Genomic DNA, 23,132 nt, shown 5'->3' with positions numbered 1-23,132 from the left:
CATTATTAACTAATGACAGACCTTCAACTGTGGCAAATCAATCAGCAAGGTGGGCACTACCTGGACAGATATTGAGTAAACTCTTTTAATGACAGGGGTGGAGGAGACACTTAAGGAGGCTGAATTGCTGCAGATCTCTAAAATGTGGTTAGATCACACATCAATGATCGATATAATTCATTCTGTACAGGCAAGGAATTGACTGGAAACCTCTTAAGGTCCTTTCCTAGTCTGTTTATTCACAACTACAGAATCATGAAACACACAAATACTGCGGGAAGGAAGCCTGATTGCTTACATTACAACAATCCCTAATAAAATGTCCTTTTGTGTAGTCTACATTATCCTATGCTTATTACAAATTAATTTTGCCAAAGAATGGAATTCAAAGTTGTTGGTTCTTTTTAAAGAAAATTAAAGGTTTTGCCAATAGCAAAATTATTCAAAATAACAATAACTTTATTATGGAAATACCACTACATCAATACTCACAAGCTGACCTTAAAAACACTTCAATTTTAAATGCTGGATTCTTAAGATTTTCTCCCCAAAACTCTCACTATGGGATAGACACAAACATGCATTTTTTGTTTGTTACAAAAATGAAATGTGCTTTCTTCAGCTTTTCCCAGTCATTTTAAAATAGTAACAAAGAATTATTCCATCACAAAAATTATAATGGTGTTAATTCAACTTTTAAAATTCAGCCCTCTTATTTAGTAACATACAAATCAGAAATATTATTACTTAAACTTGTCTTTAAAGCAAAATGAACAGAAGTCTTTCCATTTCATGATTCCACAATTAGTTTAATGGCTGTGAACAGATCCTGCTGCTGTTGTAACATCCAGTACCTCCCTTCCCCCACAACAAAGGTATGGATTCTTACTCCTTCCCTTGTGCTGGCACAAATACTCATGCAACTGCATGGCAAAACCAGGCCTGCAAATCGATCCAGCTGTAAACTAATGTTGAACAAAAGGGGATTATTTTCAGCTATATCCATTCCCAACATTTAAAATCTAAAAAACTGTAAAAATATTCAAAATAAAATTCCCCTCAGTGCCAACTTGGATTGTTACTTGATAAAACTGTTCAGGGCATTAAAGCTTTAAACTTCTTAGTTTCCAGGGTAGGGGTGTGTTGACAGAACAGATAGCTGAGTTATATATTGGGAAGTGTAAGGAAAGATCTGTAGGAAAAAAGTTCCCAGGAAAATAATTTTTTCCTGGAGAAAGTGAGCTAGCATGACAGCTCTGCCTACAGCCCTATAGACAGAAATTCCTTGACAATCTTTGAAAATCTGCATTGTACAATCAGTTTTTGAATTTGAACTGTAAACAGACTAAATATTTGATTAGGCACAGTCTATTTTGGAGAATCACTTCCTCAGACACCAAGGACTTCTCTACTGCTAAAATTAAACATTCACCTAAACCAACATAATTACACTGCCTTCATTGCCACAGAGTCTCCCGTCCTTGAAACTACTTTTCTTTTGCTACAGATCAACAGACACCATCATGACCATTAGTTTAGCAAATGCCAAAAAGCACAAACACAGGAGTCATGTCTGGCTGGGAAACAACTGTGATACCTTTGACAAAAGGGATTTGACTGGCAGAGTTAACAATAGTCAAGTTCTCAGATGTGAGAAGTTACAGATAATGAAAATATTACAGGTTATGCCCAAATAAATTATATCATGATTCAGATGAGCTTCACTACCATAAAAATAGAAATCAGTTAGATTCTGTTACTTAGTCACAGCAGCAATTTTTGCTTTATCACAGAAAGAATACAAGGTGGACATGCTGGCCTCAAATATCCTAATCAATTTACATTAATTAAAAAAATTAACCCCAATGAAATCTACACAAAATCTTTGTAACTCAGTTTATCAACATCCAACACATTTCTAATCTGTTTTTGAATTAACATTCCCCAATACAGAACATAACTTTGAGCAAGGGTATAAACCCTTTAATAGGCTTTCTGTACCCAGTAAATTTGTATGATAAATGAGAGTAACATTCTCCGAGCTTCAAATAGCCTAGAAATATAATGTAAGATGCAGCATGATTGAAACACACTTCAGATTTTTCTGAACCCCTTTGTAAAACCACATATTATGCTAGGGATTAGGCAACAAAAAAATATAAAGTGCATCCTTGTTTACTGATTTAAGTTTGTACTTTAAATGCCCTTGCCTGGAAAATTCAGCACATGCACAGAAAGCCTTTTCCTTAAGCTAGCTGCAAGCTGTGTTGTCTCTATCAATATGACAGACTGTATATATGAAAAATAATGATATTTATAAAAGAACTCCAAGGTATATCTATTAAATAGCATTTTACTAACCTGCTTCTTAATGTATTATTTTAATGGGGAGGAACAAAAAACACTCTCTTCACATCAGTAACCAATACCATATTTAAATTAAAAACAACAAAACCCCACCAACCAAAAAAACACCCCACCAACAACCCAAAACCTGAAGTAATTGTTAAATAAGAACCCTTAACTTTTTTATAAACAGAGCATATCTCTACAAGTCAAAAGCTAAAGTAAAAGTCTCAACTGACTCTGCAGCTCTAATAATAAAGGCTTTTTTATTCTCTCTTTTCATTACTTTTATCCTACAAGCTTAACTGTCAGTATCTTTCACAAAACAGCATTTTCATCAGAATGGAAAGATAATATAAAAGCTCTATATTGTCTGCAAGGGTCAGATTTTCCTTATTAGGTTTTAAGTAGCAGAAACTAGTTCTGCAAAGAAAACATACTGTAATTATTGTACTCAACAGGTAGCTTCAGTAATCAGGCCAAAAGCAACACAGTGGTCATGTCATTCTCAAAAGATCAGCATTTTCCCATGCTTCTGCATCACAAATGCGCTGCAGACTAATTGAAAGCGTACAGACCATCTTAGAGCCCAAATTAATCCGAGCATTTGATATCCCCTTCACTTCATATGGAAATGCCATTCAATGGCACCATTTTCATAGGGACAAAGTGTTTTTTGATAACAAGTGGAATGTAAATCTCATGAGAAAGAAATCAATCCAGCCCAAAGAACTTCGGAGTACTGATCTATGTGCATTATAATTTCACAAGCTTGAAGAGAATTTGTAAGTTAAAGGGGAAATGATTACAACCACAAGACAGCTGCTATATCACAAAGTTTTCTTTTAACTGTGCTATGAAAACAAGAAATAAGCAGTTTCTGAAGTTAAAAGTTACATTGGTAGAATTAAGTGTTCAGTTTGTTCAAAATCAAAGACAACATTTAATTTTTTTTTTTTTTTCTTGCAGATGTAAAAACTCTTTTAAAGAGCTGGAGATTTGCAAATAAAGCTCACACCATTCAGATCTGATCAACACGTCTATTGTCTAAACTGAAGTTAAAAGCTGAATAAAAGATTTCTACAAAATCATTTTTCAAGCACACAGAACTTTGTCAAACCTTCCATATTTGCTTCTGCAAAGAAGATGAAACATTTTAGACTAAAGACTAACAAATTGTGATGTAGCCACAAAAAATTATAGAATATAAAATTCTAAAGTTGCAAATTAAGAGATAGAAAAACTTCCTCTCACAAAAATTAGATTAATCCTAACAATGAAAGACAGAAAAAACCCCTCCTGGGTATGCTTTTTTGTTTGTTTGTTTGCAACATGTAAAGTGATTTTGAACACAAACACAAGACTTTCACTGAGAACGCAAAAGAAATTAGGGCCCCCTGAGCTTCGCTCTAGAATAATGCCTAATCTTTTATTGTGTTCATCTTTCTGTCACAGCTTTGAAAAAATTACAATTTCATTTAAAGCACAAAAAGAAATTCTAGATGTTGAAGCTGAGATTTCAACTTCACCCAGATGCAGGTATGAGGTACTGATTTCCATAAAAATAGGGTGAAATTTTAAATTCTGTTTAACTGAACAGAATTTAATCTTACATTACACCTAAAAGAACCCTGTTTATCCTCTGGAAATAAGTTTCAGTTGTTCATTTAACAGGAATACACCAACACATATGAAAATTGTTTTCTCACATGCTTCTCTCCATTTCAATTGTGAAGGCATCAAGACACAACTGTGTTCCAAACCAATATTTTACACCCGATAAAAACACTGTAACTAATTCTACTACACAAGTAAGTAAATACTGCAGGTGTGACAATATAGTAGCCTCAAAGTTTCTAGCATGAATTTTGCATGCTCGTAGGCAACTGAAAATTGGCATTTCAAAAACTCAGCTATTCTGCAGGCCCAAGCAAAAATTTGTAAAGTGCTATTAAAAAAAAAAAATCAAAAAGAATTACTTATGCTGACTGCACATCCCCACTTTTTATCAATTACAAAGCCTCAATAATGCTCTCAGCCCAGATGAAATCTTCCTACTACAATGACAGGTATTTATACACTCACTCAGAAATGCTCACCCAAGAGGAGGTTTCTATCCAGCCTAACTGGACCAGTAGATAAGATAGCATGGGATTCACCTTCCTTCCACATCTTTTTCTCCACCTCATCTAAGCAGGCATCTGCAGCTTTCCTGTGAGAGTATCCTCTGTCTCCTAATATCCACCTGCATTTTCAAGCTTCTGCTAGAATCTGATGGTCATTTTTTCATTATTTTTTCCATGAGAAATGAAAATTATCTGCTATGATGGTCTAATATAGAGAACGCTTATGTGATTAAAATGTCAGTAGGTATAAATGCAAGACCAAATGGACTCTTTATTGGGTCCGAATTCAGTTGAGAAAATCAGCAAAGCAGAAGTCATACTCCCCTCTAAAGCCTTTTTCTTATGAAGACTTTTCTTTTTACACACCTGTATTAGCAGTAAAATATGTATAGAGTATTGTAAAAAAAAAAAAAAAAATAATATATATATATATATATATATATATCCACAATGCAATTTCCTTTCTCTTTTCTTTTTGAAAAAATCCATCACAAATATGACTCAAGTAATTTAAAGAACAGGTTTGAAAGTTTCTAGGCTTGAAAGCTAGAGATGTACCTCTCAATTTTAAAAAGCAAGCAGGAACATGAAATTTTGCAATCTTTAGCACGAATGACCATTTCTTGTGAGATTCTCTTACAATGTTTAATTAATTCCAGTATAAACTCACCTTGCAATTGTCTGTCTCTTTCCGAACACTGAAAATTCCATGTCAGAGTGGAGTCTTTACTGATCTGCTTGTTTTCATAAAACTTACAGGAATATAACCACAGTAACTAACAATCACTAATACTTACAGAACTGATAATGTTTGAAAGGTATATACATTTTAAGACATGTCCAAAAGATTAACCATTTCTTTAAACACTTTTTAAACAACTAAAATGTAGGTCTGTAGCAGAAACACTGCTTCCAAAACCCATTTACATATACAAACACTACTTCTGTAAGCTTTTCTGCCTTCCTTCCGTCTACCTTCCAAACACTTAATCCCTATAATAAAATTAATAAACCATGAGTTTTTGTTAAATTATTAGATAAAACAGAAATCAACACAGATTGTGGTTTTTTAAGCTTTGTAACAATTATCTCAAAAAACTGAAAGTGTACAAACACAGCTTTGCTCAGGTGAAACAACAGGTCTCTTAAAGCGCCATGCAAACCAGCTGTGACGACTTCTATCTAAATCAGTTCTAAAAACATCTGCCAAAGAAAGCATTTGTCATTTAAATTAACTGAAAATGCTTCACTCACTTCACTTTACTGATTTTCAGATTTTTTCACTCCAAATTACAGAAGAATTAAGATCCTTAATAATCCTAACAGCAATTTCTCTATTTAGAAGTTCTGCTAAAAATTCATTAGAAAATTAGTATTCCAAGGTATTTGCCTAGAGCAGAGTTTGGCACAGAACGCTTCTAAGAAACAAATCACAAGAGCTAATTCCGGTTGTAACTCACTCCAAGACCACCAGTTACATTTACATTTTAACCTTTAACCTTTAAACTGATATTAACTAAATATCAGTTGATGAATTTGCTTTTTCCTTACAGCAACACAATAAATTCATATATATTGTAAACTTAACACACTAATATCCACAAAAGTAAAAAAATGAACCCCTCCACCCTATTGTAGTTTTGAGTGAAGTGAAAACCAGGATTACATGCCAAATTATGGACCTCATATTAAGACAAGTTTAGCTCATGAGCTCTCTTGCAAGTCAGCAAGGCAGACAGAAACACAACAGCATCAGCTTTTAAGAGCTGTTTTAAACAGCTGGTAATGTCCTAGTAGGGAAAATGCAGGCAAATAAATCAAAATATTCATGACAAGCAAATTATTCTGTCTTCTGCACTCTGCACATATCACACAATATGAAGTTACTATTTATTTAATTTATTAAAAACTTGAATTAAAAGTACTAATGTGTAACAAACCTAGTGCAAAGGAACTTCCAGCCACCACAGATAAACCACTCTAAGCCTCTTCTTCTCTGAGAAGTTCTGGCTCTTGGTAAAGTATGGTAATCACTCTCATCATTTTCAAAGCCTTCTTCTGACATCATCAGTGGCATTTCATCCAAATGAGAGGATTCATCTTCCACTTGGTATCTGGCAAAATGAGATAAAAGAGATTATTAAAATGAGATTAAACATAAATAGCCAATACATCACTTTTTTATTACTGGGAATCTCCTAAACTAACAAGTTAATTTTTGCCATATGGAATTTTATTAGGGAGATACTTTCATCTAACCATCTCATGCATTTTTGTTAACACATTAACAAGATATTGATTTTAGTTAAAATTGCGTAATACAGCAAAAAGCCTGCAACCATTGTCAATCATAGCATAATTCCAGGGAAATTTTTAGTTTTTATATAATGTGCATACAAAGTTGCAACTTCCTACTTTTCAAAGGATTCTTTGTAAGACTTTGTTAAACAGAAGTTACTTTGCAAAGCTTATAGCAGACACAAGTGACTGAATTTTCACGCAAGTACAGATTTTATATTTCCACTGTGCTTTTACAACCTGCTTTCCTGATATTTTTTCTTATGCATGCAGGCCTTTGAGCCTCACTTTCTACACCACTCATCAGTACCTTGGTTTTAATTATGAAAACATCATAGTTACTCTTATAATTCTACATAAAAACATTCAGTGAGTCAAGAAGATTTGCCTGTGGGACCCATGGAGCATTAAGCTAATAACGGTCCTTTCCTCCCCAGAAACTATTATCCACTCTAATTTTACATATGTGGAATGCTTTTTAAGCTAAGAAAGACACAGGAACAGTCAGTAAGAAAAGTGCATGCAAATTGACTTACTTATTTCATACTTTTATACCTTTGGGAAGATGACTGAAAGAATCTGCACTGTTACTCAGAATTAGTAAGTTTAATTTTCATGAAGCTGTATTTAAAGTCATCTCTTATAAGATGAATCCTAGGACTGTCCCATTTTCTCCACAGCAACCTAAATCCAAACCATATAAAAATAGTAATTAACGAAGCTGGAAATTCATTCCCTTTATGCGAGCAAGCAGCTGGAGTGCATGGAGCTCTGCCTAGGGGTGGATGAGGAGGCCAATGTGATAGAACTTCTGGGTTAAGAGCAAAGAGAGAACAGATAAAGGCGACATTTTAGTAGGTGCCTGCTAAAGACCACCTGAACAGGAAATGGATGCGGTCACGCCCTTTTACAGACAGAGAGGAGCAGCTTCATTCTCAAGCCCTGGTCCTCCTCCTCTAACTACTCAGGAAGAGTCCATGAGACAAGACACTCTGCTGAACCTCATACTCACCAAGCAAGGAGGGGCTCACTGGGGATGGTAAGGTCAGTACAGCCTTGACTGCAGTGACCATAAAATGGTGAAGTTCAAGACCCTGAAAGCAGGGGGAAGATAGCAAGCGGCTCACAACCCTGGAATTCAGAATGGATTCGGCCTTTTCAAGAAGTGCTCGAAAGAGACCCATGGAATAAGGCACTGGGGAGAAGAGAGGCCCAAAAAAGCTGGTTAGTATTCAAGGGTCAGCTACTCCAAGTTCAAGAGATTCCCATCTAGTCGGATGGCCCTGGACAAACATAGAGCTGTCCAAACCCAGACACAAAAATGAAATGCACAGAGGGTAAAAATAAGGACAGGGGAAATACCAAAACACTGTCCAAGCTTCCAGGGACAAAGCTAGGAAAGCTATAGCCTAATGTAATTGAATACAGCCAGGGATGTCAAAGACAAGAAGTTTTTATGTACATGGGTGAGCTAAGGAAGACTAGGGAAAATGGGGTCCCATTGAATAAGACAGGGAATATTGTTATACAGGACATGGAAAAGGCTGAGGTACTAGATGCCTTCTTTGCTTCAGTCTTGATTTCCAAGCCTGACTTTCAGGAATCCCAGGTCTCAGAGAACAGAAAAAAAGCCTAAAGCAAGGAAGATGAGTCAGGAAACACTTAAGCAAACGGAATATGAATAGATAGATAGATAGATATAGATATATCTTTTATATAATGTCATATTACATATATAATGAAATATATGTAAAGAAATATATATAATATATAATCAAATATATATAGTATTAGTATTTTATTATATATATAGTCATATGTAAAAATATAAAAAAGCCCGTGGGCCCTGATGGGATGCACTCACAAGTGCTGAGATGTCAAATGTCACTGCAACGTCACTTCCAATAACCTTTGATCAGTCATGGCAATTGGGAGAAGTGACTAAAGCTTGGAGGAAAGCAAATTTCATTCCTATTTTCATGAAGGGCAAGAAGAAGGACCCAGGAAACCTGCTCATACCTTCCAGTCTCACCACAACCCCTGGAAATGTGATAGAGCGGCTCATCTTTAGAAATATCTTCCAGAAAAGGACAAGAAAATCATGAGGAGTAGACAGCATGGCATCACCAAAGAGAAGTCCTACTTGATCAACCTGATAAACTTGTAAGATTAAATAAATGACCTGGCAGAAGAAGGAAGAGCAGTGGATAGTGTCTGCTTGGACTTTAGTAAGGTCTTAGACACCGTCTCCTATAAAATTCTCAGAGACAAGGTGCTGCTGCAGTAGCTGGATGAACGGACAGCAAGATGAATTAAATTCTGTTGTAATGGCCAGGTCCAGAGGGTGGTCAGTGGCAATAAGTCTAGCTGGAGGTCAGTACACACCAGAGATCCATATTGGCTCAGTCTTGTTTAACATCTTCATTGATGATGTGGAAGACAGGGCAAAATTTACCCTCAGCAAGTTTGCAGATGACACAAAACTGGAAGGAGTTACAACAGGCCAGATGAACATGCCACTATCCAGTGCAGATTTGACAGGCTGGAGAAACAGGTTGATGGGAACTACAAGAAGGTCAGCAAGAAAAATTGCAAAGTTCTGCACCTGAACAACCTCACTCACCACTAAACACTGGGGGCTATGCCAGGGAAGGAGCCTGGCAGCAAAGAATTTGGAGATCCTGGTGGACATGGGCACCGTGCCCTGGCTGCAAAGAAAGGTATTGGTATCCTGGGCTGCATCAGGCAAACTGCTGCCAGCACATCAAGGGAGGAAATGCTTCCCCTCAGCTCAGCACTGGGAGGCCACACCTGGAGCAGGGTGTCCAGCGCAAGAAAGACATGGCCATGGCGAATAGTACAATGATGGCCATGATGATGATGAAGGGACAGAAGCATCTCTCCTACAAGGAAAGAATGAGAGAAATGGGACTGCTCAGCCTGGAGAAGACAAGGCATAAGCAGGATGTCATTAATTCCTATGAACCTGAAGGGAGGCTGCAAAGATGGCTGAGTTAGGCTATTGCCAGCAGTGCCCAGTCACAGGACTAGAGGCAATGGGGACAAACTGAAACACAGAAGGCGCCATCTCAACATCAGGAAACACTTCTAACATGAGGATGACTGAGCACGGGCGTGAGCTGTCCAGGGAGACTGTGGCATCTCCATCTTTTGACACATTTAGAACCTGTATGGACATGATCCTGAGCAAGCAGCTGTAGGTGGCCTTGCTTGAGCAGGAGGAAGTTCTGCTGACAGAGCAACACCCTGAACAGTATTCAGTCCAAAGTCTTAATAGAGAAATAAGGTATTTTTTTTTAAAAAAGCAATATTACAAACACAAGCGGTAAGCATGGGCTTGCATTTTTTTAACTCAATATATACATTTAATACAAAAACCTGAAACCATTTCCTTCCCCCCTAGATTTTCTGTGTTGAGCCTTATTGCATACAAGAACATATATTAAAGCAGTTGTTAATGACTTTGAATGCCAGGAAAGGGAGGGAGGGAAGCAAGAGACTGAATAATAGATTTCTATTGAAAAGGTATACCACATATTTACACTGGCTGTATAACAAATTGGTATCAACACAGTCAAGAAGTAAACTCTAATAAGAAAAGGCAACTAAAAGCCCAAAACCCACTATTGTATAACAAGGCTTGAGCTAGACACTCCATCTTTTCTTTGGTGGGTAATGCCCTGATTTCAGCACTGCCTTGGAATCACTTGGTATGGAACACCATTAAGAGATGTGTTCAGACCAGATTAGAAAATTTTGCATAACTAGGAATAATAATAAACAAACATCTCCCACACCCAGCTGGAAGTCAACTGAGTATTGGAACCTGAAGCACATTAGGCCTTGTGACAAGAAAATAAATTGTACTCATACTGAAAGTTAGGAGTTCCCAGTAAGTTACATGAGACTATGGCATGGAAAATGCTTTCCAAATTATTACTAAGAGCACACACTTATATATATGTGTAAAAAAAAAAAAAAAAATAATTAAAACAAACATGAAAAACTTGATCTTCACAATGTTGTTCACAAAAAGCTGTATCTGATGTTTAGTTTAATATGACAATCTAGCAATATATTTTCTCTTACTGTTATTATTATTGGACATTAAGAAAAAACACTATACCAAAAATTCTCTTCACAGAACACAGGAGTCATCACAAGTTAACATCCATATAATACCAAATTGCATTGATTGCTCTCAGACTAGATCAACACTAGGTAATAAAACCACTGCTTAGAAAAAACTCAAAATATTACTTTATTCTTCCAATAAGACAGGCCTGTGTTTAAACATACAATGTTCAATGCTGTTGTAATATTTTCTAATTAAATTTGTAAATTACATTATCACGGTTTTAATAGAGAGCTTTATGTCACATTGTGTTTTGCTCTTGGACATCCAACTAATGATGCATTTTAACACCACCAGTGCGATCACAGTATGCCAGCTATAATGGAGTGCACAAGATATCTCAAAGTAACACATCCCTTTTACTTCCATACAAAGTTAACAGGTGTCTGATATGAAAAACAGTATCTCCTATAAAACAGCAGTAACACAGTAAACAGGGTAAAATCTTTTTTGAAGGAACACACTAACAAAAGAGAATCATGGGAGAGATTTGGCAGAAAACCACAGATATGTTTAATGATTAAATCTATTTTGTAAATGTGGTAATATTGATGGAATACACTGATCTTCTAATCATAATTTCTTTAAAATCTGTTTACCATTATTTTAAAGACAAGGGATTTTCCCCCATAATTGGTATCTAGATTTGCACTTTCAAATATGGAGCTTCACCAAGTAGTGAAGCTAATGAACATAAGCACCATCGTGTTTGGTAAGCCTGACTTCAAAATACAGCCTCTGAACTGGCAAGCAATCTATTCTGTTTCAAAAGCAATTTTGCTATTGTGTTGGAAAATTGTACTTCAGTATTTTAAAACAGTAAGATAATGAATAATGGATTTTTCATAACTAGGATGAGAACAAAAATCTTTGTGTCTTTGTTACCTAGTATTTTGCTGCACTTAATTGCTTGAAGTGCTGATTTTCTTTGAGTGACGCATCAATTAAGTACAATCCTAGAAACTTGTATTAAAATAGGGAAGCACTGAAAGCAACATGAATAAAGAAGCCAGAGTAGAGACATCAAAACTCTCAGCATGACTGCTACTAAATCAGGTATGAAGAAAACTATCTTGACAAAATATGGTTTCTTAAGAAAAAAGGAGCTTTAATATTAAACAACTTTCCACAAAAATCTGACTACTATTAGGAATCTCATTTAACAGATTTAACGGAAAGAAAGCCACGTACAATAAGTACTTTTAAGTGAAATTTTGATATAAATATCTGCTGTGAAAATGATGCCTCAAATCACATGTACCTACATCACTTCACTTTGATGGCTATTTGCCAGAGTAGCTGCAGAGTTTCATAGGTACCATAAGAGGTAATGGAAGCCATTCCAAGTTATTTAAATCTAACTTGGCTACCTATTCAGGTCCATAATAATTTCTGGGTTTTCTGCCAGCTCTCCATTACTCTAGAAAAGCAATATTCAAGGGTGCAGCAGGAAGGTGCAAGACACAGGGCAATTGTGACTGCTTGCTTTTCTGCTTTTACTCACTCAACAAATGCAGAAGCAGTTATTTATGAAGAGGTGGTTTTTTGATTTTTTTTTTTTAATCTACTTGATTAAAAGACCTAGATAGGAATATAAGCACTGTGTCAGACCCTGCATAAATATTCATTCCTCATCACCTATAACTTTTGCTATAGACCATCATTCTCTAGAAGGAAAACAAATCTGATGTCTTAAAACAGTATTTCTCAAACCTAGTGAGGGAGGAAAAAGAAATACATGGTCATAAGTCTGTGCATTAATTGGACATAGGAGATAGCTGTGGGTTGCAAGTAGCATAGAAGAGAGGTTGCAGTGGAAAGTCTAGAATAAAAAGCTGACAAAGACTAGTTGAGCTACTGCCACCCAATGCTGTGCCCATGTCCCATCCTCCCGAGAGCTTGTGATTTGGCTGAGTGTCTGTGGCAGCCACAGGACTCCCTGTGCTTCCCATCACGGGCAGAGGACAGAGTAAGCTGCACAATCTGTCTCACTCATACCCTATCCTGCTCTACCTCCAACCTATGTGAACACTTTACAAGTCTAAGGATAAACAAATAATCTGCCAAATTGTAGAGAAGAAGTAGGAGAAAAAAATGAAGAAAGTGACAGGCATATCCATATGATGAGCAAGAATTGTTCCTTAAAGGATGAACCACCAAATCAGCAGCTGCTGTAGACTGCCTGTATCACTGACAAAACTGTCCAGATCATGTCCTCTAATGAAGAAAAAAATCCCAGGAAACTGCAGCTGCATAAATTTTATTAAGAAAGGCACATTCATCCATAACCATTCATCCATAACCATGTCTGTAATAATGTATTTTCATGTAATTCTTTCTCGTAATCAAATAACCAGTGTATCCATAAAACAAATTGCTAGAAACTTACCCAAGAAAAATCAAATTACAAATATTTATTTTCCTCAAATATTACCCTGTATTTCTAAGAATTAGAAGTTACATTTTTCTCTAATTTCAAACACCTCTATGCAATACACACAGCAGTACATTCTGTTAAACTACAAAGCAATCATGCTACTCCTAGATTACAAGAGAAGTTGAAAATGGAAAAATCTTCTACAGCTAAATGCATGAAAATTAAAGAATTTCCTTCAACCTGTTCCTAAAAAACACAGAAAAGCTATTTCAGAAGTTTTTAAAATTGATTAGAACGTGCCACTCTATGTCCCTATTCAGCTTCAGCTGTGCCTCTAATGCACGTATACCCCTAATCAGTGTTACTTGGGAAGTCTCTGAACACAGGACCTGACCTAAAAAAAAAATCAATCATACAAAATAATGCTATTACCATTTTTTTAATGGAGTAACTACAGTTAATACTAACACCTTTTAAGGATGCTGGGTATTTGTAGAGCTGAACATTTACATCCAGGATCCTTAAAAACTTAGTACAACATTCTCACCATAGTGCATGTTTATCCACTGGACAGCGAAATAGAAGGAAGAATTACTTCTACTGTATGGAGGCACATTTATTACTGACTGTCACTGAGATGAGTAAGACCAAATAAATCATTGGCCCCCAGTCCCAAAGGATACAGAGAGATAATATGGAAAACAAGGCAGCATTGTTACTATGTTGGGGGTTAGGTTTGTTCCTTTTTGTCTTTAAGAATTTTTCCGAATAAGTTGCTAGGAAACAAAGTGCTGGTACTTAGATGGTACTTGACAAAGGAGGGGGAAGATCACAAAAGTTTTGGGGCAAGAAAAGGACAGGGCTTCGGAAGCTGGGGGGACTGATTGCTCAGGGCATCGAAGAGGACGGCCAGACTGCTCTTTGCTGCGGGAGAAGTCCACTGTCAACAGAAAGTCCGGTCCTGGGACATCTACCATCATCTATCTGCTCGTGTGCCCAGGAATTCTGAGCTCCTCTGCCTGCCCTGCGGGAGCTGTACCAGCCCTGCCGGGGAGTCGCGGCTCCTTCAGCACTGCTTTTTCTTTTCGCTACGCTGTAGTCGCGCAACCCCTGCCTGCCGGGGACATCCTGCCCTTCCAGTCACCAGGCCGGGAGTTTCGACCGCTCCAGCCTGGTGCTCTCGGGGTCCCAAGGGACCAGACTGCCCCGGGCTTTGTGAAAAAAAGCCCCTCGAGGCTCCTGGTTCTGTTTATTATTATTGCTGTAGTTGCTGTTGTTTGTTTGCCTTGTTATATTTACTAGTAAAGAACTGTTATTCCTTTCCCTATAGTCCTGCCTGAAAAAAAGCCCCTTTAATTTTCTAAATTATAATAACTCGGAGGGAGGGGATTGGTATTCCCCCATTCCTAGAGAGGCCCCGCCCCTCCTTAGCAGATAACCTGTCTTCCAAACCAAGACAAGCTACTGCTACAAAAAAATAAAACAACAACCAGCCCACCAAGAAGCAACAACCAAAACCCTACCCCAAAACCAAACGAACAAAAAACCAAACCAAACAAACAAAACCCCAAACAAACAAAAAGCTGGTATCTTCAGCCTTGAAGAACTAAGGGAAAAAATGCTTACAACTGTTGAGATAAAGGTCTACGAGCATAATAGAAACTTATTACCACAGCAGCTCCCTTTCATGAGTTGCTTTTAAAAAATTGGTTAAAACAGATACTAAAACTACAGGTTCCACCAGACACCTACAAAAATCAAATATTCTGAATGTTATTTGCCTTCTCTCTGTTCTACATGACACTTTCTTACTAGAACATACAGAATATGTTCTAGAATATACAGAAGAAGCATGACAAGACATGGAATGTCTTACAAAGTGCTATGCATACCTTAACACTAGATCTTTTTTCAATCCATGACAAGATGAGTGAGTCTCTGTATTTAACAAATAGAGACCAGAAATACCTAAATACACAGCAGGACCTTAGGAAACATCACCTACATTCAGCAGAACCCCTATTTTTAATTAGTAGGGTATGTCATTGATCAGAACAATGGGGGCATTTTATCACTGTCACTGGGTATTGTTATTGACATTGTAGCCCAATCAATTGTTTTCTCTCCCTGTTCTCAGCAATCCAAATGCCTGCCCAAGCAATACAAATCACTGTATTTAGATACTATAGATATAAACCAGGAAGGCATGCAAAAATAATAGCTTAAACATGCAGTCACTTGTGCTTATGCAAACAGTAGTAACATCTGCAACAGTAATTTGAAGTTCTCAAACTTCTTTTGATTAAAACACTTCAGATCAGGATAGTTACTGTAAGAATAACTGTGCTAAAAATTATTACTGTCTGTAAACCTGTCTTGGTATGAAAGACCATTAGTGAAGAGAAAAACATAAAGACATTTTTTCCCAAATGCACAGTTCTACATAATGTCAACTTAAAGAACTTAAATCAATTGATTTGCAGAAGAATTTAATTGATTTATTTGTCTGCAGATAAAATATGACAATCTGTTTCTCAGGTATGGCACCAACGAAAGTCATTGTTTGTAAAATTATTTTACAGTTGCTAATGTGAGCAACTTTATATGCATGTCATATGGTTACCGCATCATTAAATCACTAAACTTTTCTCTTAAAAGTAAAAGCCCCAGAACTTAACAACACATGCTGCATAAAAGGTCTGAAAATATTAAGATATAGAAGGACTATTTTTCAAGACTTACACATGAAACTCCTTAGACCTTTGTCCCAGGCAGAAGTCTCAGAATCTGGACCTATCCTAAAATCAGGTGTCAGTCCCAAACAGCAGTATTAACCTATAAATAAAATCTTCATCAGAGAAAGCAAAACACACTCCAGGAATGGGAATACAGGAACTACTCCTTTGTCTAAAAACCAGAGGTACTCCATAACTTGAGATCTTGAAAAAAGACCCAACTCAACCACTGTTGCACAAACACAGCATCTCAAGTACAAAGCTGCTACACAAACAACCCTGTTGGAAGAATCAGAATTCAAAGATGGGATCTAAGACTAAGCCTAAAATCACTGAGTGACATAGTTCCAAATAACAGGGCCTAATCACTGTCCAAAACCACGATCCAGGAAAGGCTAATAAACAAAGGGCTATTGTGTCTTGCAAAATAGTGACATCAGTGTTGATTTTTTTTTTTTTTTTTTTTTTTAATTGAAAAAGAGACAAACACTTTGAAGTTCAGGTGAAGTCAATAAAAGAGGAAGGGGCAAGAGTTCTGGAAAAGAACAAAAAACATACATGATTGATCCACTTTATAAGAATGGCATAACAGTACAGACAACCCTCCTAAGGGCTATTCTAGTGAGATTTCTTTACACCACATTTGATCCTTTCCTGCTTATGCTGAAACAAAAGACAGAGGTGTATTGTAATGAATATATATATTTGAATACATCAGCATAACATACAGCTATGTAACTTAATGTATTCTCATTCCCAATACGCTACAACACCTACATATCAGCACCTGTAGCCTGAAACATTTCCCAAGAATAACACGTTCAGTTGCTCAGAGTTCATGACACGTCTAGCAAGTATCAGCGGAACCTGTAACATTTGCAACTTTTGGTATCACAGTAACTACTGATAACACCTCACTGAGTCGCTGCCTCCAGCAAAGATTTCTGTCCTACAGAGACGGAAGACTCATCTGTAAGAGTGCACCAATTCTGCTGCCATTCCTGTTTGCTTGTCACAGAGGAAAAAAACACGTAAGACAGGAGCTCTGATTTAAAGGAAGCACCACAGGAACCAGGTCGACATTAGGAGCTTTGTCCACAAGGAAGGACAGGTGTGCCAGTACACACATACGGAGAATTAATAAGCGGTACCCACTCCTACACAATCTGACAGCGGCTTAACTTCCAGGAGTTTCTGTGATCATATCCAGAGTAGCAGAATGAATAGCACTAACAATGCTATTCCTACAGAGAAACGTAAGATAGGTATTTATAGTTTATGTTCCTGGACTTAACAAGTTATTGCTTCTGGTCAAACAACAGGTGTTTGAAGAAGTTACTGTCACTTTGCAACAGCAGTTTTAAAACACAGATGTTCAAAAGTAAATTCAGTTTCATCTTTGGAATGTTTTATTACAGAAGTTATATTAAAATTCAAATTAATGCAAATATTGTCAGTCATTCAGCTTCAGCCATCATTTTCAAGCTCATTTTCAGGATGGGATATGTAGAGCCATTCAATTAACAGGTGTGTGGGGGAGAAGATGAAACTGAAACCTGTATAACTCTGCCCAGACATTGTAAGAACTTCTGTTCTAAACATTCATAAATACCCAGGGAAGGAGATCCATAGGAATTGGCAGCATTTCAGAAAACTGTACAAAATACCAAATATCACTGTACATAGCCCATTCAGTGGGTAAACTCCACTGATAATGTCAATATTTGGGTTTTTTTAACAATTATGGACATTTTGCAAGGCTTTCCAGACCCACACTTACAGCAATATAAGTGGTAAGTCATGAACTTTCTTTGAACACCATTCTACAAGAGATGTTAGGTCCTAAAAGCTCTGATTGTTACATGGTCTCACCAAATAATATTTTTTAGTTATTTGGAGACACTATTCTTAGTTATTACACATGAAATACCAAAACCCACTGAAATACAAAGAATAGCATCTAGACTGTGAAAATCACATTGTCTCTTAGAATTAGGACACAATTCTAACAACCGAAAGGCAGCAGAAATCAAGGTATTTTAACAAAGCTCACATCACACTATGTCAGAAATTAAAAAAAAACCCCACAGAATTGCAGTACCTGCCTTGAGTAGTATCTACTGACATTTTTATCTCTTTTTTTGGTGGTTCACTGTGGAACCTAGCCAAATACCCTGAGAAATCATAACCATAAGGACTACAAGATAGCTGGGAACAGCCTTCATTCAAATGAAAAGCATTAGAACAGTATTACTACATTAAATCATCTTATTTTCTGTGTACTACAAAAATTGGTTTGAGATTTGTAAGTATCAGGTATCAGGGTACCATGTGAATTTTCACTGACCTTCAAATTCTGCAGACATTCATTCCCTTTTGTTTGGAACATATTTCCTTTTTTTTTATTATGGATACTTCACATTAAATAAGCTATAGTTCACAAATTGTTAAGCAACAAGTATCCTGCATTTACCTGTAGAAAAGACACATTATCCTATCATTTGGTTCTTTTTTTCCTTCTTGTGCAATTTTCTTATTCTCTAATGGCATAAAAGAACTCGAAAGTAACAGCATAGTCAGTTGCCTTAAAACAGAGTTGCTCCATCCACAGCAAACTGCAGAGACAAGCAACAGCAGTTGACCTGTTCCACAACTTGCCCTGCCACAAGCACCTAATACATTCAGTTGTGCAACTCATAAATACACTACAGCGGCCCACACCATGGACAACCATGCAAGAGATTTCCTTCCAGTGACCGGGTATCTTTCACGCCACCACCTTTATGAATATCTGGAGTGCAAAGGAATTTATTTCATATAAGGGAGAGTTGGAAAGATGTGATGTTCTTGTACCAGCTCAGGAGCCCCAACACCTCTCACCTCAGCCCTATTAGGCCAAATACAATCATACACTGACAGCAGCAAGCACAGAACACCTGAGTAAACCAGATATTTTGCTTATGGATAAATGATGCTTGACTACTGTTTAGCTCCTTATCAGCCTCAAAATTCCATCAGGCTGCTTGTTTTCCTGCCATCAACCTCACATGATGGCACAGGCACAGCACAGTCAACTTCCTTGTGTCCAGCAGCTGATTACCCTGCGGTTGATGACGACAAATAGAGGTCAAACAGATGAGAACAAGTCTCACTGCACACTTAAGGTGAACCTGAATGTTCTCTGGTCCCCCTCCTCCCTCAGCATGTAAACAAAAAGCAGCAATTATTTTCCTGTAGATAACAACCTTCAAGGAGAAGGACAAGGTGCTGAAACAAGTGTTGTACCAATCAGCTTTTTCCCCCAAGCCTTTTTACAACTATGCAAGTTGAATATACACTAAACAATAGTAAAGATTTTTCAAATTAATTTTAAGGTGAACAACTTTCTCCTCCAAGACAGATTTCCCTAATTGTTAATGGCAGCACATGAACTGTTCTCTGTCTATCTGAGGTAGGGAAAGATGACAGAAAATACAAAAACTGAATTTCTACTGCAAAAGTAATAAGTTGTGCTTAAACATCAGAAATAAAAGCAGAACAGGCTGCAGGTGTTCATTGAACAATAGGCAATATTTAATATGTATTTTTAGCTGTTTTTGTTTTAAAACAGGCCTTAACACATAGAGTATGAACATATAAAATACACTAATCTTGTAATGTTCATTTATATCTAAAGTACATCCCAGGACATTTAATGATTCTTAGCTGGCTACAATTTTATACAGAAGTGTGCATATTATTGAAGTTAGGGGTGTATAGGAAAACATATTCCAGCTTTAAAATATGCACTATCAGTCTGTCTAAATGAATCTCAAAAGCACAAAGTGAACTATGGACAAACACTGAGTATGAAAGTCTTTGTCCTCACTGCAAACTTAGCTACAGCAACACTGGCAAAGACTCCTACGACTGCTTAGCTCAAGCAAAAGAAGTCATCCTCCCACAAATTAGCTGCGAGGCAAATCAAGGTTAGCAACTGACGAGTTGTATTAACTGATATTGCACAGCAGCAAGACAATTAACTGGAGTTAAAAATACTCCACACCGAAGGATGTGCGTATAAGACTTCCAAAACACTGCAAATTTCTTCTTCACTAAAGAAATAAATCACAGTAAGTCAAAAACTCTTGAAGGTCCAGAAACAAAAGCACTGGATTAAACCCAACATACCAGCTCCAGCATGTTTTAATAGGTGTTTGTTTCTAGACATCTTCAGAGATATGTATTACACCCTTTTAGGCAAAATGCTCAAGCACACATGCACGTGATAGGTTTCTGCATATCAGAGACCACAGTGACTTCACTTCAACACTCATAAGTATCTGACATCAGGACCTTTGCTGCAGTTTCCACAGGAATGCAAGGCTTCTTCAGAGTCTGTGCTGAAGATAAAGATTAGAAAATCAGCATGAATCATTCACAAAGACACAGAAACTGTAGTTCAATTACAAGCTTAGAGCTATAAGACTTACAAGTTGTAATTCAAATATCTGCACTTCCGTATTTCCCCTTTTACTCTACACAAGCTGTGGTAGACTCCACACAAGCATTCCCATGTTTTTATTGCAGGTCCATAGGACACCTTCCAGAGGTGCTCTCACAAATCTGAGATAAGGTATTCTTGAAGGAGAATGACCAACCTACTCAACTCACATTAAGAAAAATAAGACCAACAAAGTGAGCGAAATGACTGTGGTAAGTATTCTAATTCTCAGAGCTCAAATAAGCAATTCATTAATCAAGTGATCAAAAATGAAGAAAACACAATAAATGAGCCTGTCAATTTTTAAAGCTTTTATATACCTAAAAGAAATTGTGCAGAAATAATGAAAAAAATAATGAAAAACATAAATAGTCACTTTTGTGGAGGATCAGTATGTTAAAATACACAGATTATGAAAGACCATAACTCTGAAAGATATCACCTAAACTGGAAGGAATGTAATCCCCAATCTCTGGAGGGCAATGTTGGTCAAAGATAGAGAACAAGAAGCAAATCTGTACTGAGTCTGTAGCTCCTTGCTAGCTCCTACAGCTTGCCAAATCTGCTTACAAATACACAATGAAATAGTTTGTCTAAAGAACCACAATGATACCTGCACACACACATTCAATTAACCTGTGTAACCATATGATTTATAGACTCAAACCCATCACACCTACAGCATTATTCAAACCACCAGAACACTCCTGGTTAACCTAAAACAGAACTCCCAGTACCTTTCACAGTCTGGATTAAGTTTTTCCCTATCAAGTTCTCCTCTTTATTCTCAAGTACACCATCTACTGAGAAGCATACTACAGTGAGAGCGTTCTCTGATTCAATTCACTAAGGAATAGGGTTAGTGATGATGACACTGCCCTACCTCAAGACAGAGGACAAATCTACTACAGATTGTCTGACATTTAAGTATTAGTGAGATGGGAAAGGCTAATACTATGGCAGACTGTCCTACAAACTTGTGAATGTTCATAAAAACCCCTTTGTCTAGTTTAAAAATCAAGACAACACAATGTAAGCCTAACCTATTTTCCACAGCTTTAGACTACCTTTTTTGTTAGTTATCCCATCCAGACAAAGAAGTAAATAAATTTTATTCATTACGAAACAGATGTGTATCACTGTATTTCTACTAAGAGCACCATCTATTCTGTTCTTATGAAGTCCATGTACTTCATATCCTACGACTACTCCCTCCAGTCCTTCTATCCACAGACAATGCTCTACAAAAAACAAGAGGAAAGAAACCCGTAACAAGTAAGTATAATCACATCATCCACTGTAAGAGTGCTAACCAATGGAGATAGCAAAATTATGGAGCAAAGTTTTTCCTTGCTCACAACAATAGTACACCTAGAAATTATTCAGAATAACGGGAAGCAAAGCAACGTTCAATTTTTGCCTGGAAACAATTTGATGGCAGACCTTTAAACCGTCTTCTCTAAATTGTTTAAGCCCACCAGTGTATCTTTTAGGAAATTTGAAATTATTTTAATTCCCACACTCAGGAATAATGGCCGTGCTAGCACCCAATAACTAGCTCGCAACATATTTACAAATGACGCCCAAACAAGCCCCCCGCCGCGGGCATCCCGCCCCTAAGTGAACTCCTGGCAAGGGACCCGAGTTGCGCGGAGTTGCGGACGGCGGGGCCAGGCGTGCGAGGGCCGCACCCGCGGACGCGGGGCCGGCGACGGCAGCAGCCGGGCCGAGGGCGCCCTGCGCATCCTCCCGCCACCACCGCAGCCCGTCCCGGCCCGGCCCCGCTGCCGGGACACGGGAACAGCGGCCCGGGAGAGACAGCCGCCTACGCGGAGGCCTGCGGGAGTCAGCGACTGCCGACACCCCCCTCCGCCATCCACGGCGGGGCCGCCACCCCTTCCCGCCCTCCCCGCGGAGCGGGCGGGCTGTCCCGGAGCGCCGCAGGGCAGCGGGGCTGGGCGAGGGGCGCACGCCGCCCCGCCCGCAGCTGGGGAAGGATGGGGGCAGCGGCCGCCGCGCCGGGCCTGCCCATACCTGCTGTGCCGCTGCGCTGCGGCGGCGCTGCTGTAATAGGCCGCCCTGCGCTGGGCGCTGCGCGGCACGGGGCGCAGCGGGATCTGATCCGCCATCTTGGGGGCGCCCCCCCCACCGCCCGCCGGGCGCCGCCCGGGCCCTCCTGACGTCACGGCCACGTCGGTGACGTCAGAGGGGTGGGGCTCGGCGTGAACACGGGGCGGGCGGGAGGCGGCCGGCGCGCGGGGTTGGCGGGGCTCCGGGCTCCGACATCGCTGTCTGCGGGCCAGCCACAGTGCGGGAACGGGCAGCAGGGAACCGCGCTCTGCTCCGGGCTGCCAAGCTGTAGGACGAGAGGCAACGGGCAGGCGCTGATGCCCAGGAAGTTCCACCTGAATATGAGGAAGAACCTCTTTCCTGTGCGATTGCCCAGAAAGGCTGGGGAGTCTCCCTTGATGGAGATACTCAAGAACCTCCTAGACGCAGTGTTGTGCAATGGGCTCTAAGGTGACCCTGCTTGAACAGAGAGCTTGGACCAAATGAGCCCCTGTGGTCCCTTCCAACATGACCTGTTCTCTGATTCTGTAATTATTCAGCT

General features: G+C 38.5%; 1 protein-coding gene across 1 annotated transcript in view; it reads right to left on the bottom strand.

Annotated features, from left to right (window-relative positions):
* ATP9B (ATPase phospholipid transporting 9B (putative)) overlaps nt 1–22,684 on the bottom strand; it is a 154,761-nt gene extending 132,077 nt beyond the window's left edge. The window contains exons 1-2 of the mRNA XM_040056904.1: nt 22,556–22,684; nt 6,413–6,586 (exon numbers count right to left, since the gene is read on the bottom strand). Coding sequence (XP_039912838.1) covers nt 6,413–6,586; nt 22,556–22,650 — 269 coding nt within the window. The 5' untranslated portion in view covers nt 22,651–22,684. The remainder of the gene's footprint in view (nt 1–6,412; nt 6,587–22,555) is intronic.
* Between the last annotated feature and the right edge of the window lie 448 nt (nt 22,685–23,132).

The sequence above is a fragment of the Hirundo rustica genome, chromosome 1, assembly GCF_015227805.2.
Source record: "Hirundo rustica isolate bHirRus1 chromosome 1, bHirRus1.pri.v3, whole genome shotgun sequence".
In the NCBI taxonomy this organism is placed as follows: domain Eukaryota; kingdom Metazoa; phylum Chordata; class Aves; order Passeriformes; family Hirundinidae; genus Hirundo; species Hirundo rustica.
This window is presented reverse-complemented; position numbering and strand designations above follow the sequence as displayed.